The sequence below is a fragment of the Lissotriton helveticus genome, chromosome 7 (genome assembly GCF_964261635.1).
Source record: "Lissotriton helveticus chromosome 7, aLisHel1.1, whole genome shotgun sequence".
Lineage (NCBI taxonomy): Eukaryota > Metazoa > Chordata > Amphibia > Caudata > Salamandridae > Lissotriton > Lissotriton helveticus.
In genome coordinates, this window is record NC_136068.1 from 1,595,758,020 (window position 1) to 1,595,773,983 (window position 15,964).

Below are 15,964 nucleotides of genomic sequence, written 5' to 3' on the forward strand. Positions count from 1 at the left end.
GAGCCACATTTGTTGTAATGTGCTTGGCGGTAGTACAGTAATATGCAAGCTGCAGTTTGTTGACATATGTTGGGTGACTGCAAGCCCACTGAAGGTGTGCCATGGACCTTCTTGATAGACAGTCTACCAAGGTTCTAGTGGTATGAAAGTGCATCTGCAGTGTACCCCCCCACCCCTCCCCCCCCACCTTAGATGAGCATGGTGTTTGCCAACTGAGGATTTTTCTGTTGACCCCAGATTTAGCATTGTGGGCTATTGGCTGCACCTCTTTGGCCTGGTTCCAGAACCGGTGGAATTGGGTCATCACCCTACTTTCTGGACATGTTCATATATTACGTTATGTTGGCTTCTGATGCTTCATTCTGTTTCTCTGTTCCACCTGGTATAACCTTGTGGTCTAGTGGTGGGTGCCTACAAGCCGTTTGGTGCCCCGCAAACTGAAATCTTGACAGCAGACAGCTTGTTTTGAAGATATGGGCATATAAACTTTAGAAATGCATTCATGTGAACTAACCTTCACCAGTATTTGTCCTTTGAAAAAACGTTCAGATTTGTGTCATAAGGCGGGCTATCAAATAGCCTCTGTCTTCAACTATGCTTCTCTTGTCGCCGACTTCTGAACCCCTTGTAGCCCTACCTGAATTGGATGCTCTAAAGGCGTTCATTGTGTCTTAAATACTATGCTTTGGACTTGAGTGTGACTCCTGGTCTAGCATATCAAAGGGGTTTTAGGATTAAGGGATTTTTGGACTGCTTTTCTGCAAGAACAGTTCCAGGACTTTGAACCTTTCAAAATTATTTATTTATAGATTTTTGTAAAGCATTCAAATGTCAAATTGTTGCCTCAGATGTCGGGTGAAGGGAATGAGACATTTGAATAACGCAACAGGGTAAAGTGTAGGTGTGGCAGAATCAACACTGGCAATTAAATCCTGCGGTGAGAGCCGAATGTGTCTCACGATGATGAAAAAACAGTCGGGATCAAGTATGAACAATCCTTTGCAAGACTTGGGCATCTCAATGTAGATGCTTTACAGTGAATCAAGCAGCGGAAAGTCGGTCCACACCTGCATCGGCCAGGCGTATGAGGTGTGGAGCTGGAGTCTTTTGTCATCATGTTTAGTGAAGTCGTTTTACGATCTCAGTGGTTGAGGAAATGAGTTCAATAAGAAGGTACACTGAACATGGAGATATCTGCCCACAAATCTTAGAAGCTTAGGGATGAGCAGCCAGGAGGTTGGCAAAGGAGGTTTCCAAGATTCCTGGAGGATGGTAGTACTGAAAAAGCTCAATTAGGTGGCCTGGTGCTTGACTATGAATGGATTTATTTAAAATGCACAGTGTTTTAAGAAGGATCTTGTTTCTAGAAATACCAGTTTAGAGATCTGAGAGCAGGGTGATGGGACCTTTTTGCTGTAAGATCCAGATGTATAGCATCATTTTAGGATAACCTTGATTTCTCACTTCTCATGACTACTTCCCATCTCATGATGGATGAGAAGTAGAGGTGAGAAGTGGGGATTATTAGTGACAAGTAAAAAGAAGGATGAGAAGTAGGGATGATGAATGAGAAGAAGGACTGAAAAGCAGGGATGTTAAGATGGGATGATTGAGGAGCAGGGATAAGAAGTAGGGATGATGAATGAAAAGTAGGTATTATGGATAAGCAGTAGGAATGATAGATGTGAAGTAGGGATGAGAAGCAGTGATGATGGTTGAGAAGTAGTGTTGATGAATGAGAAATGGGGATGAGAAGTAGGGATGAGGAACGGGGATGTCCTAAAACGTGGTCAATGGTTTTGAATTTGACGCAGTTTGCCATTCAGATTGCTAGGGATAGCAGTAAATATGCTTTTGGAGGCGAGATTTCACCCCTGGGGTGGGCTAATGATATCTTTTATAGGGGATTGAAACACCCAGATTAGGAAATACGTTAATTGGCTTTTATTAAACAGCTGACTTCAACAGGCGATTTCATGGTTGAGCCCAAAAATAAATTAAAAACATTGGTTGCCAATGGCATAATTAAATAGCCTACTTCGACTGCTATTCAGTTACTGCTGTTGATATTTTCTTTCTGCTACTGATTGGTGTAGCTCCCAATTATGTATCAGTCATAAATGACAGTGGATATTGTGCAAGTGGTCACTTCCGATGTTAAAATCTTTGGACTCCAGAAATAGTTCCCTTAAAATATATGCATCATATTACAAATATATATTCTTTTTGTGGTTTATTAAATGGAGAGATTTTTAAAGTTAAGAGTTTACGTTTTTGATTGTAACCTGGGGTGCCACTTGAATGCTTTCTTAGAGTGACAGTGGTACATAAGTTGTAGTTGGTGGGTGAAGACTTTACTTTATGGTGAGCCATTATATGTTCTAAATTACCCCCAACATATGCAAATATAAACAAACCGTTAATACAGGCTCTCCTAAAGCTCGCGGAGAGCATAAAAGTACTGTGTTCTAAAAACTGGTGTGTAAAAACTGATGGCAGTCGTATCTTGTGCAGTTCATAATAGTTGCTGCCGTAGCCCACCAGTAAATAGAAAATGTTATTCTGAAAAGCAAGAGGGTAGCTTCCATTGGTGCAGCAGGCGCAGTGGCACCAGAGTCTTGAGGGTCTTACTGAACTCTGATTATTGCTGTATTCCAACGTTCAAAGAGCAGTCAGGGGGGCTTGTCCCTCCTTGCACTAGGGCCCATGACACACTTGCTACGCTAGTGCTGAGAAGTGATAGCTCTGACTGGAAACGAAGTTTAGTGTGTGTTATATTGCTTTATCTCAGTCCACTGACCTGTGGAGTCAAGCACGCATAGGAGGGCAATTGGTAGCCGTGGACTGCACCAGAACTGATGGCCCTGGGACATCAATGCTAAGCTACCGTCCAGTAGCCACCAATGGCAGAGCACCCTATGAATAAGCCTTGCTTGCTGCTGGAAGGGAGTTCCACTGGGGTGCTAGACAAACCCTGCAGTTACATATAAAACAATAAGAGTGGTACCATGTGGGTCATCGGTCACATGCCTGACACCATGACATAAATACCATGTAAGAGCTTGACTACTACAAGGAGTTCACTAGTATTTGAGTGTCACATCAATTTGTGATGCTGACCGCGCCCAGAACGGTAGATGAGCTGTTGCTAGAAAAACCTCATGAGACATAGTAACACTAAGCTATGCTGCAGCCCTTTAACCATGTTGTTCCATGTCAAAATGCTGATCTGAACTTAGTTAGGTGTGCTACAGTGAGACATGAGACCTACTGGTGATATGTGCGCTATATAAGATTCTCTGACTTGACTTGACCGTGGTGTGCGATTCCTACCTTGTTCACAATGTTGGGTGCGGTACGATAAAAGAAGAACTGTAGTTTGTTCACTTTGGTGTATTACAGTAGGTTGCTCTCTGTCTGATTGAAGTTTGTGGGGTGTGGTATTACACGTTGACGTGAGCTGCTTTGGATGGTTTCATTGGTGTGCCCCACTACCATCACCTCCTGCTTGCTGAACTTTGATGTGGTGGCACAGTGATATGGAAGCATTGGGGGCAATAACTAACTAAGCTGTGAGTGAGGGTTGTCTCCGGCTGTTATCATGAGATGTGGGTGAATGAACGGTGTGGTCTGCAGTCAGTAATAAGTGATTTTCGTTTCTTTATCAGCTGTGTTTAGTTAAACGGTGTTGTCTGCTGTACTAATGTGCTGTTGTCCTGTTTCTGTCATTGCAGTGGAGCTTTTGGCTGACTGGCAGCGTCAGACTGTGCGCATCACGCAGGTGAGGCTGAGACATTGTCCCATTTCCCCTTTGCCTGAGTTTAGATCGAGACACCTGTCAAGAACACCCCCTTTTGACCACGAGCTGGCAGCTACCTCTGTCAACCTTTTCTGGCTGACTGTAGGCTGGTCCTCCTCTCACCTTTAGATGATTGTAGGCTGAGACATCCAATCTTTTCCCACATCTACACCAGGACCCCCACCCAACATTGGCCTACATGTCGGACTTCCCCAAATGTCATTTGGCCATATGTAACTTGCAACCCCCTGGCTTTCTCCAAGTTTCAACCCTGTACTTCCTCTTGGCCGAGATAATCAACCACCCCCTCTGTCTACCCAGCAGATGTAGGCCGAGTCCCTTACCCATGGTTGCCTACAGCCTGGAGCCTTCACAATTGCCACTTATAGGTGGAGGCCCTCACACTTTGGTCGCCTTCAGGATGAGGTCCTCACATTTTAGCTATCTGTAGCCTGAGGCCTTCACCCTTTGGCCTACTACAGCCCGAGATCTCACCTCACCACTGGGCCAACTTTAGGCTGCCGCCCTCGTGCATTTGATGCCTGTAGGATGAGGCCCTTATCGTTTGCCCACGTATAGGTTGAGCCGCACACCCTTTGGCCATCTTTAGGCTGAGGCGCCTACCCTTTGCCAATTATAGGCTGTGGCCCTCACCCTTTGACCGCCTGTAGGCCGAGGACCTTACCCATTGCCCCCTTACAGGTTGAGGCCCTTCACTTGTGGCTGCCAGTAGGCTGAGGCCTTCGCTTCTGCTAGAGTGAGGGACTCGCCCTTAAGCCACTGGTAGATTGATGTTCCATGCTGGCAAAATGTCACTGTCTGCTCTCTATGAGAGCCTATGTGGCTTTGACATATTGCTGTGCTTTAATATTTGGTGGGATGGCCAGTTGGCACGGACTTAACTGTGCTGGTGCTTAGTGGTAAATCTGGTGCAGCATGGGTGGGCGGTAGAGTGGATGTTTTGCACCATTTCATCTAATAATTTTGTGGGAGGGGAATTGTAGGAACTCTCAAATGGTGTAATTCATCCAATAGGTAGCCTAAAAGCATTTTGCGTCTTTGCAGCTTGGGGTTAACCCCACATCCGTAGAGGAGTTGGAGCTGAAGAAGGGGGACAGCACTACGATGAAGGAAGGGGAGACCTTATGCTTGGTGAACGGTCTCTATCCCCATACTATTCGCTTCACTGGCTCCAAGCCCACTCGACCCCCTTCAGCTTCTGACACCAAGACTGATGTCTCAGCCAGGCCCAGAGACACAATACCAAAGCGAACCGTCAAGGACTTCTTTAGTGCACATCGCCCTGAAAACATGAAGAGGAGCTCCAGCAACAGGGAGGCACAGGCAGAGCCCAGCAGCAAAAGGCCCAAGGGGGAGAGCCCCAAGGAACAGGGATCAGGCTCAGACTCCGAAGAGGAGGCCAATCGCAAGCTGAAGCAACTCCAAGAGACCGCGGCCCATGCCCATCAGGCAAACAGCACAGCCGCTCCGAAGGCTGGTTCTTCAGAGGTCCAGAGAGGAGATGCCTGCCCCAGAGACTCCTGGGAGGAACATGGCAAGCTGCTGGTCTTCAACAAGAAAGGGGTGCAGGCCAGCTCCAAGGTACGAGATGTTATCCAGCGCTCTCATACACACGAATACATCTATGACACACAATCCTTCTGTGCCCTCTCTTGCATAATGTGCTCTGTGGAGAACTGACACCTACACCTATTGCAGTTAGTCTTCCACACTTCTCTTCCTGTATGAAATATTGTGCAGCACAAAATGCAGACCTGTTGCAGACAGTAGTTTCGCCCCCCTTATGAGATTTTTCAGTACACCCCCTCTCATCATATTGTTCAGTGCACTGATGCACCTATTGTAGAATAACCTATGTTTCTCTAGTTGTATAATATTAGAGCTCAGCGTTATCCATGGAACCTCCTTGTGCATGCCATTGCATAGTGCCTCAACATTGTCATAATATCTATCACTACGAGCCGTATGGCTCAACTCCTGGGAAGACAGATGTGAATGGAGTTGTCACCTATTGGCTTTGTACATTTTCAGTATTCTTTTCTTTCTTGTTTACTTCTGTTTTTGTCAGGGAATGTCTGCTCTTTTTCAAACCATTCCTCTTAAAATCGGTTCCACCCTGCACTGTTCCTCAGTTAAAGTAGGTCCTCTTTGCTCTCCTGAAACATATTATTTGTATTTATCTCACATGAAGTACTTACAAAAAAAAGATTGATTGTTAAAATTGAGCCCTATGAGTAGACATTCCTTTTCTCATACAACACCCTCCAAGCCTGGAAATATAAAGAGCTCTTCTTCGACCTTTCTTATGCATTGTGGGCAGGCTCCGTATTTGCTTTCGCTCTGTTATCTGCTATATCCTTTTGCCCCTAATTGCGCAGAAGCATTTAGGTGTGCTTCTCTTCATGGACTGTATTCAGTGCCATTTCCAGACAAAGGCTCCTGTTGAACCCAGGCCTCCATCGGAGGGGATGTTGCTGAGAACCCACAGTACACCACTGTGGCCTTCAAGATGACGGCAAACAAAGACTGCTTCCACTGCTGATATTGAGCTGTGGGGAGCTCACATAGAGTATTGGGACACACATTGGTGGATACACTACCTCTCGATCTCAAATAAGTTTATAAAAAAAAAAACTTCAGGAGAGCTCTAAAGAGCCATTTATTTTATTATCTCTCTCTGGGGGTCCACATGGAATGCTCAACCTGTAGCATCACAAAGCCTCTTTAGGTATCTGTGCATTTTATAAGCTCCTTCAGTATTCAGTATTTTAGAAATAAATGTGACAGGCCTATCTAATTGTAGATGTTTTTATTTGAGACTCTCTCCTGCTGGCCATCTTTGGCCCGTGGCCATCATAGGGCTTCTTGAGACCCTGCTCAGAACCTTGCCTATCTTCCAGATCGCCGGCTTTGACATCGACGGTACGATCATCACCACAAAGTCCGGAAAGGTCTTTCCTGTTGGCCCCGATGACTGGAGGTGAGTGAGTTCCTCGCAGACACAGGTTCACTTTGTGTCACTTGGCCACTAGCTTTTTATAGTAGTAATCCTCAAGAAAAGGAGAGTGGGCTGGAGGTGCTGTTTCAAGAGCTTTCAGTATTAGAATAGCTAAGGGTGCTCAAAGTCCATATTGAGGTACATTGGTGGATCTGTGTATGTGTTTCGGTGCTTTTATAACCGAGCCTGCTGCAGGTCAGGATTGAGTTCTCTGTATAGAACAGCATAGGCGCCACAGGTTCATATTGTAAACTGTGCATGTGACACAGTGTTGGAAGAACAGGCACTGCTGCAGATCAGAATTGATGTACAGTGGATGATTTGTGTCCCACCACCCTGTGCTTGCAGTGCCGAGGGTGCTGCAGGCTTGGATTGAAACACACTAACAGAGCTATGTTTGGGCCTTAGTACTGGAAGAGCAGGGAGTGCTGCATTCACACATTTAGAACTTTCCATTGTTAGGGTAGCATATTGGTCTTAGAAATATAACTACATGATGTTTTACACTAATATGCCTGTCTTTGTCTACAGAATTTTATACCCAGAAATTCCCAAAAAATTAAAGCAGCTGTTAAGCGAAGGCTACAAGGTAATTTCTAGCCTCTTATGCCCCCCTCCTCCCTCAACACACTCTTGTTAGCCCTTTAAGCTGATGTTAACCTTTTTTTCCTGTTGCTCCTCGCAGATTGTCTTTTTCACCAACCAGCTGGGGATCAGTCGTGGCAAACTGAAGCCGGAAGTGTTTAAAGCCAAGGCGGAAGCCATCATTGAGCAGCTGGCGCTACCTGTGCAGGTGAACATTGGTGGGGTGGGGATTATCTGTGGAGGTGGGCCAGATGAGGCTGAAAGAAAGAGGGGGTACTTGTGCAGGTGGGAGTATGAGGCACTGGGGTACCTGTGCAGGTGAGCATTGGTGGGGCATGGATTATCTGTGGAGGTGGGCCAGATGAAAGAAAGAGGGGTGTACTTGTGCAGGTGGGAGTATGAGGCACTGGGGTACCTGCGCAGGTGTACATTGGCTGACTGGCGGAAAGAAGGCCCTACCTGTTCAGACAAGAGTAGGATGAAGAGGGACTACGGTACCTGTTCAGGTGATCAGAGGTGAGGGGATAACTCATGGATGTAAGCGAGGTGAGTTTTCAAGTGATATCCGGTATATATTTAGGTGAGCAATGAGGCGAGCGTAGCGACCTGTGTAAATAAACCAGGAAAGAAGGGGAGTAGAAAGGATGATGTGAATGTTGACCTGAGAACTGGGAGCAAATGCATGGCCTAGTGGTGGGACTTGTGTAGCAAAGAAGACTTCCATCATCTGCACTACACTACACTCAGTGCATGGAGAACAGAGCCTTCTGCAGGTCAGGGTGGAGATCTGTGTATGGAACAGCATAGGCGCCACAGGTTCAGATTATGGACTGTGCATGGGACACAATGTTGGAAGAGCAGGCGCTGCTTCAGATCAGGATTGATGTACAGTGGGTGATTTTTATCCCACCACTCAATGCTGGCAGTGCCGAGGGTGCTGCAGACCTGGATGGAGACACACTGGCAAAGCTATGTGTGGGCCTTAGTACTGGAACAGCAGGGAGTGCTGCATGTACACATTTAGAACTTTCCATTGTTAGGGTAGCGTATTGGTCCTAGAAATAAAACTACATGGTGTTTTACACTTTGTCTACAGAATTTTACACCCAGAGATTTTCAAAAAATTAAAGCAGCTTTTAAGCAAAGGCTACAAGGTACACTCACTGAACTCTTCACTGTCCGAAGTGACTCATTTGACTGAACACACTTGAGAGTTTGCTCAGTTTGACAAGTGTTGTACCTCGTTTTTTTTTCTTTTTGTTTATAACATTCTGCATACAAGTGTGTCGAAATGACATTATTTTAAGGGCAGTTAAACACCTGCAGCTTTTCCCCTCTCTTTCCATAACATTATTTAATTTTTAATTTTCACTGAGATAGTTCCAGAGCTTCTTTGTTTTTATATATTCTCGAGGCTTTTTCCTATGAAGCGCCTTACCTACCAAACTTCGACTTTATCTTCTACCTTTCTCTCCTCTTTCTTCACCACCGTCCCAATTTCCCAAGAAACTAAACTAGCAACATATGCCTGTTCTCTAGACATTCACATGCAAACATGTAGCCCACTGATCGCACAACTATCCCTTCTTCGTAGCAAGAGAACAGTTTAGTTGTGACATTGAACAGTGATTATTACAGTACATCAGACGTTCTCAGTTTTATTTCTGCTAGAAAGGTTTTGCAGCGTGAAACCTTTTCTGGATTCACAAGCTGTGCATTATCCGCCATCTAGTGGTTGAGTCCTGAATTGTCTGTTTTTTTTCTTGTTTTGGTAGCTGTCGACCACCATTTGGTGCCAGGTACCTGTGTGATGTCAGACGGTATCCTGTAGGTCAACATGCATGGTAGCCTTCTTCAGATTATTCTTTCCGCCGTTGGGTCTGGAAGCAAGCCAGGAAGCGCCAAAGAAAATTACAAATTTCCCCAAAAAGTTCACAAAATAAGAAGATTGTCGAAGAAATATCATCGAACATCGACGTCGGACAGGAAGATAATCATGTTGGTCCACAAATGGCGAGGTAGGGGTCATGGAGAATACCCCCTTAAAATTCTGCCCAAAGTGCCATCACAAATACCCACAACGCGACCCGCACAAGGTCTGCAACCTCAGCCTACCCGAAAAGCACCAGGACAAGGACTGTGAGGCCTGTGCAACGTTCCTGCCCAAGACGCTAAGAACACGCCAGAAACAAAGACAGACCCACTACGCTACAATGTCGCAAACATCGAAGAAAACTTTCATGAGAGACCTAGGTTTCTCGAGCGACGAGGAAGAACATGTAGCACCAGCAGAGTCGACGCATGAGGGATCTGACGTCGAGGTCCTAGAAGGAGACTCCGAAAAGATCTACGCCGAGAAGAAGGCAAAAGGCCCGAAAAAGAAGACGGAAAAGGTAAGACACCTTAAAAATCCATTGGAACCGAAGCACCACTAACATAAGGCGGACAAGGCAGCCCTGACGCTGACCAAAAAGGCGTTCGAGGGTCAGCCGCGGTTAAAAGAACCCCACAGGACCCAACCAAAGGTCACCGAGGAGGGAAAATCGCAAAAGACGCCGAAGCCACGGGTCGACACTGAACCCACGAAGAAGGGCGCAACAACGTAGACGGGAAGAAAAGCAAATCTCAGACCTCTGATGCCGAGAGGGCCTTAGAGGTTGAGAGGAAAAGGAAGAGGCTCAAGGAGGAAATGGCGGCGATCCTGCAAAAGGAAAAGGATTTTGACGCCTCACTAAAAGATTTTCGAATCCCATAGGCCCCGGTGAACTAACTGGACAACGTCGACGCCGAAGAGGCAAAAGATGCTGAGGGGGAGGAATAGGCTATTTTTGACTGCCCTCCAACCCCGGAACCTCTAGGTGAAAATTCAGAGGAATATGGAGACCTACCCAAAGATGAGGAAGTCTCTGCAAATTTCGAGAATATATGGAACAACCTCGACACCAAGAGCCCACAAGAAGAGATTTGCAGCCACCCTTAGAAAGCTTCATCTCAAGATGACATAATTTTCTACAATGACATTGTCAAAAGGGCAGAAAATCAATTTAGAGTACCGTTAGAGGAGGAAAAAAGGGACACATGTTTCTTGCTAGAAACACTGGCACCAGCTACAAGAGGAACACAACGCTACCCAGTATCCTGGACCAAGCCAAAGAAACATTCAAAGAACCAGCTTCAAACAAGGGGGTAACCCCCAGAGTAGAGAAAAAGTACAAACCTTCCTCAAAGGACCCGAAATATATTCAGGGAAGTACAGTACTTGACTCTATTGTTGTCACCACAGCCAGGAGGAAAGCCAATGCAGTGTCCAACACAGGGCCACCACCTGAAAAAGAAAGTAAGAGGATTGACATGGTGGGGAGGAGAATGGAGAAAGAGGCAGCAACACTATGGTGTATTGCTTACTCAAATGCCCTGCTAAATAGATATGGCCACCAACAGTTGGATGAGATAGAGGAAATATTGAGCAAACTTCCTGAAGAAGACAAAAAGAAAGCAGGAGGGAAAAAATGTGTCATACACCTGTCTAAAGTCAGCTTTGAATGCCTCAGACACTGCTAGTAGGCAGATGTGCGCAGGAACCATACTGAGAAGACATGCCTGGCTCAGGATCTCAGGAATCAAGCAGTAAGTTCAAACCTCCATCATTAATAGGCCATTCAATGTAGAAGCACTGTTTGGCAAGGAAGTGGTTGAATCCCTTCAACAAATAACAAGCATTTGCAATGCAATCGGTCTCACCTTTGTTTATGTTTAAGGAATTTATAGAGCGCACGTACACCAAGGTTTCATGGCGCTATACTGAACTGGTCGCAGCTGATGAGAAGTATTAGTCATGTGCTTGTTTGAATAGCCATGTTTTCAGCAGTTTTTAGGAACGTAGTAGATCTGGACAGGACCGGATCTCCAGGGGGAGCGAATTCCTCAGCTGTGGGGCCAGATACGCGAATCTGCACCCTCCATGTCGTTTACGTTTGAATTTAGGGGGGCTAGTAGATGGAGATGTTTGGAGCGAAGGTCACAAGTGGAAGTGTACCTGGATAATAGATTGTTGATAAAAATGGGGCTATGGCTGTTTAGTGATTTAAAGATTATGCAGCCTGTCTTCAAAGCAGACGGTTGAGGTAGTGGGAGCCAGAGTAGTTTTTTTAAGAGAGGTCTGGCAGATTTCCACCTGGGTTGCTGGAGGATCAATCTTGCAGCCTGATTCTGCACCAACTGAAGTCGTTTAGTGAGACAGAGTGGTGACCCCAAATAGATCGAATTAGCATAGTCCAGGTGGGACAATACCAGACCTATCACCACCTGTATTAGTGCTGCGTGGGTGAGCAAGTGGCAGATCTTTCGGATCTTTCGCAATTGAAAGACACAGGTTGATACCACTGCCCCTACATGAGTTTTCAGAGATAGGTCTCTGTCTATGGTCACCCCAAGGCTTTTTACAGAGGTAGAGGGCTTAGGGGGAGCCCCAGTTCTGCTGGCCAATAGTGTGGGCCCCAGAAGATCTGGCTTCCCCCGATCAGCAGTACCTCAGTCTTGCCTGGGTTGAGTTTCAAGTGATTAGAGTCCATCCAGAGCCGGATGTGTAGCATAGTTTCTTGAAAGTTGGTGATTGAGTTGGGGGAATTGTCTATGGTGAAAGTAAGCTGAAGGTCATACGCGTAGTTGAAGGTTGTCACATTTCTGTCTTTTAGGGACTTGATTAGGGGGAGGAGGTACAAATGAAACAGGTGAGGGGATAGAGAGGACCCCCGTGGGACCCCACAAGTAGTGGTTAGCTTAGGTGCTGTAAAGTTGGCCAGACGTACTGCTTGAGTGCGGCCCTCCAAGAAGGATTTAATCCAATTAAGGGCCGGGCCCTGGATACCCGCCTGTCTGACACGGTCCCCCAGTATCCTGTGATCGACCGTGTCAAACGCGACAGTCAAGTCCAGGAGCACCAGAGCCTGAGGGGTATGTAAGTCTGCTTTCTTACATATGTCGTCCAATACTGCCAGTATCACTGACTCCGTGGAGTGGGCAGGACGAAATCCTGCCTGGTGGGGGTCCAAGTAACCCGATTGTTCCATGAAATTGGATAGGCATTTGGCCATGTGTGCTTCCAGTATTTTAGCTAGGTAGGGGAGCAGAGATATTGGAAGATAATTAGAGGGGTTTGAAGGATCTGCTCCGGATTTTTTTTTAGCAGGGGCACCACAATAGCATCTTTAAATGGTTTAGGGACGCAGCGCTGTGACAGTGATGCATTCAGAAGAGTTAGAGCGGGCTGCGGGACGGTGGAAAAGATTTCTTTCAGTATATATGGCGGGCACCGTCCAATGGTGAGCCAGATTTTACTTTTGACATTAAAAGGGGGAACACCTCGGCGCTAATAGCTGGGAAGTATTCCAGCAGTGAGTTATTCGTGGGAGTAGCCAGGGGTGGTTCGTTGGAAGAAGAGCATGGAATACTGGCTTTGATTGTGGCTATTTTCTCAAGGAAGAAGTTATTCAGGTTGTCAGAGCTCCTGAGTGGGGGTAGGCTTGGGCGCTACTCTGTCGGCGTTTGTCAACTCATTCACGATTGAGAACATTTCCTTCGATTTGTTACTGGAATTCAAAATTCTGGCAGAGAAGTGGGCCGCCTTTGCCGCATTGATGGCTACTTTATAATTTTTCAGCGCCTCTGCATAGAGGAGCTTATCTTCGGGGGTGTATTTTAGTCTCTATTTTCTCTCTTTTTGTCGAAGTGCTCAAGTTTCTTGAGTGGGGCGAACTTATCGCTGGCAGTTTGGAGCCAGGATGCAATGTGAGCTTCATAGAGATCTAGATCCTGAGTAGGCACTGGGGTTGAGCCAGCTAGTGAGTGCATAAATTCCTTTTTATTGAGGGTACCCCAACTTCTTATCATGCCCCCCTCATCCGAGGGAGACTTAATACTGGAGGGAAGCGTTATTGAGAATGTTATAAGATAGTGGTCGGACCATAAACATGGAAGGATCGTAGGGGTGGATATAGTAAGGCTTGTGGTCCAAACTTGGTCGATTATATGACCCTTGTTATGTGTCGCAGAAGATAGGTGCTGGGTGAAGTTGAGGTTAGTTGATAGCTCAGTGAGTTCGAGTGAGTGAGGACCACCGGATGTGTCGTTAAACCAATAGTTAAAATCACCGATTAAAATAATATTCGTATAATTTGTCGCTATATTTGCTATTTGCTCACTCAATGAGAGGGGAAATGAAGGCATGTGCTGAGGGGGCCTGTAGATTACAGCGCATATCAGTGGGGCAGTGTCTGATTCCAGTCTGATGACTAGGTTGTACTGCCACAAGATTCAAGGGAGAGACTGCCGTAAACGTGTGATTACGGTGAATAATTGCAGCCACTCCCCCACCCGATTTACCAGATGGGCGGTCCGCATGAAGGATGTAATAATCGTTAGTTAATGCGGGCAGTATATCAGGTGTGGAATCAGGGGTCAACCAGGTTTCAGTTATAATCAAGATATCCGGTCTGCCAGTTGCCAGTAGTGTAATAACCTCTATCTGATTAACGAGAGAACGTGTGTTTAAATAAAATACACGTAAAGCTACCTGCTTAGAAGTCGAATCAACTTCCTGCTCCTTACCTGTAGATATTTCAGGAAAGCTTTTGCGTGGTTGATAGATCTTATATCTGTCCAGGCGAGTTTTAATGGCAGGGTTGAGTGGGAGCGAAACCCTATGAAGCCTTCGCAGATTGTCTTTTTCACCAACCAGCTGGGGATCAGTCGTGGCAAACTGAAGCCGGAAGTGTTTAAAGCCAAGGCGGAAGCCATCATTGAGCAGCTGGCGCTACCTGTGCAGGTGAACATTGGTGGGGTGGGGATTATCTGTGGAGGTGGGCCAGATGAGGCTGAAAGAAAGAGGGGGTACTTGTGCAGGTGGGAGTATGAGGCACTGGGGTACCTGTGCAGGTGAGCATTGGTGGGGCATGGATTATCTGTGGAGGTGGGCCAGATGAAAGAAAGAGGGGTGTACTTGTGCAGGTGGGAGTATGAGGCACTGGGGTACCTGCGCAGGTGTACATTGGCTGACTGGCGGAAAGAAGGCCCTACCTGTTCAGACAAGAGTAGGATGAAGAGGGACTACGGTACCTGTTCAGGTGATCAGAGGTGAGGGGATAACTCATGGATGTAAGCGAGGTGAGTTTTCAAGTGATATCCGGTATATATTTAGGTGAGCAATGAGGCGAGCGTAGCGACCTGTGTAAATAAACCAGGAAAGAAGGGGAGTAGAAAGGATGATGTGAATGTTGACCTGAGAACTGGGAGCAAATGCATGGCCTAGTGGTGGGACTTGTGTAGCAAAGAAGACTTCCATCATCTGCACTACACTACACTCAGTGCATGGAGAACAGAGCCTTCTGCAGGTCAGGGTGGAGATCTGTGTATGGAACAGCATAGGCGCCACAGGTTCAGATTATGGACTGTGCATGGGACACAATGTTGGAAGAGCAGGCGCTGCTTCAGATCAGGATTGATGTACAGTGGGTGATTTTTATCCCACCACTCAATGCTGGCAGTGCCGAGGGTGCTGCAGACCTGGATGGAGACACACTGGCAAAGCTATGTGTGGGCCTTAGTACTGGAACAGCAGGGAGTGCTGCATGTACACATTTAGAACTTTCCATTGTTAGGGTAGCGTATTGGTCCTAGAAATAAAACTACATGGTGTTTTACACTTTGTCTACAGAATTTTACACCCAGAGATTTTCAAAAAATTAAAGCAGCTTTTAAGCAAAGGCTACAAGGTACACTCACTGAACTCTTCACTGTCCGAAGTGACTCATTTGACTGAACACACTTGAGAGTTTGCTCAGTTTGACAAGTGTTGTACCTCGTTTTTTTTTCTTTTTGTTTATAACATTCTGCATACAAGTGTGTCGAAATGACATTATTTTAAGGGCAGTTAAACACCTGCAGCTTTTCCCCTCTCTTTCCATAACATTATTTAATTTTTAATTTTCACTGAGATAGTTCCAGAGCTTCTTTGTTTTTATATATTCTCGAGGCTTTTTCCTATGAAGCGCCTTACCTACCAAACTTCGACTTTATCTTCTACCTTTCTCTCCTCTTTCTTCACCACCGTCCCAATTTCCCAAGAAACTAAACTAGCAACATATGCCTGTTCTCTAGACATTCACATGCAAACATGTAGCCCACTGATCGCACAACTATCCCTTCTTCGTAGCAAGAGAACAGTTTAGTTGTGACATTGAACAGTGATTATTACAGTACATCAGACGTTCTCAGTTTTATTTCTGCTAGAAAGGTTTTGCAGCGTGAAACCTTTTCTGGATTCACAAGCTGTGCATTATCCGCCATCTAGTGGTTGAGTCCTGAATTGTCTGTTTTTTTTCTTGTTTTGGTAGCTGTCGACCACCATTTGGTGCCAGGTACCTGTGTGATGTCAGACGGTATCCTGTAGGTCAACATGCATGGTAGCCTTCTTCAGATTATTCTTTCCGCCGTTGGGTCTGGAAGCAAGCCAGGAAGCGCCAAAGAAAATTACAAATTTCCCCAAAAAGTTCACAAAATAAGAA

The 15,964-nt window shown here is 46.0% G+C and overlaps 1 protein-coding gene across 1 annotated transcript in view; it reads left to right on the forward strand.

Annotated features, from left to right (window-relative positions):
- Positions 1-15,964, forward strand: part of LOC144770563 (bifunctional polynucleotide phosphatase/kinase-like) — a 278,083-nt gene that overhangs the window by 117,744 nt on the left and 144,375 nt on the right. The window contains exons 3-7 of the mRNA XM_078655180.1: positions 3,735-3,781; positions 4,865-5,401; positions 6,721-6,800; positions 7,350-7,407; positions 7,504-7,611. Of these exons, the coding sequence (XP_078511306.1) occupies positions 3,735-3,781; positions 4,865-5,401; positions 6,721-6,800; positions 7,350-7,407; positions 7,504-7,611 (830 nt within the window). The remainder of the gene's footprint in view (positions 1-3,734; positions 3,782-4,864; positions 5,402-6,720; positions 6,801-7,349; positions 7,408-7,503; positions 7,612-15,964) is intronic.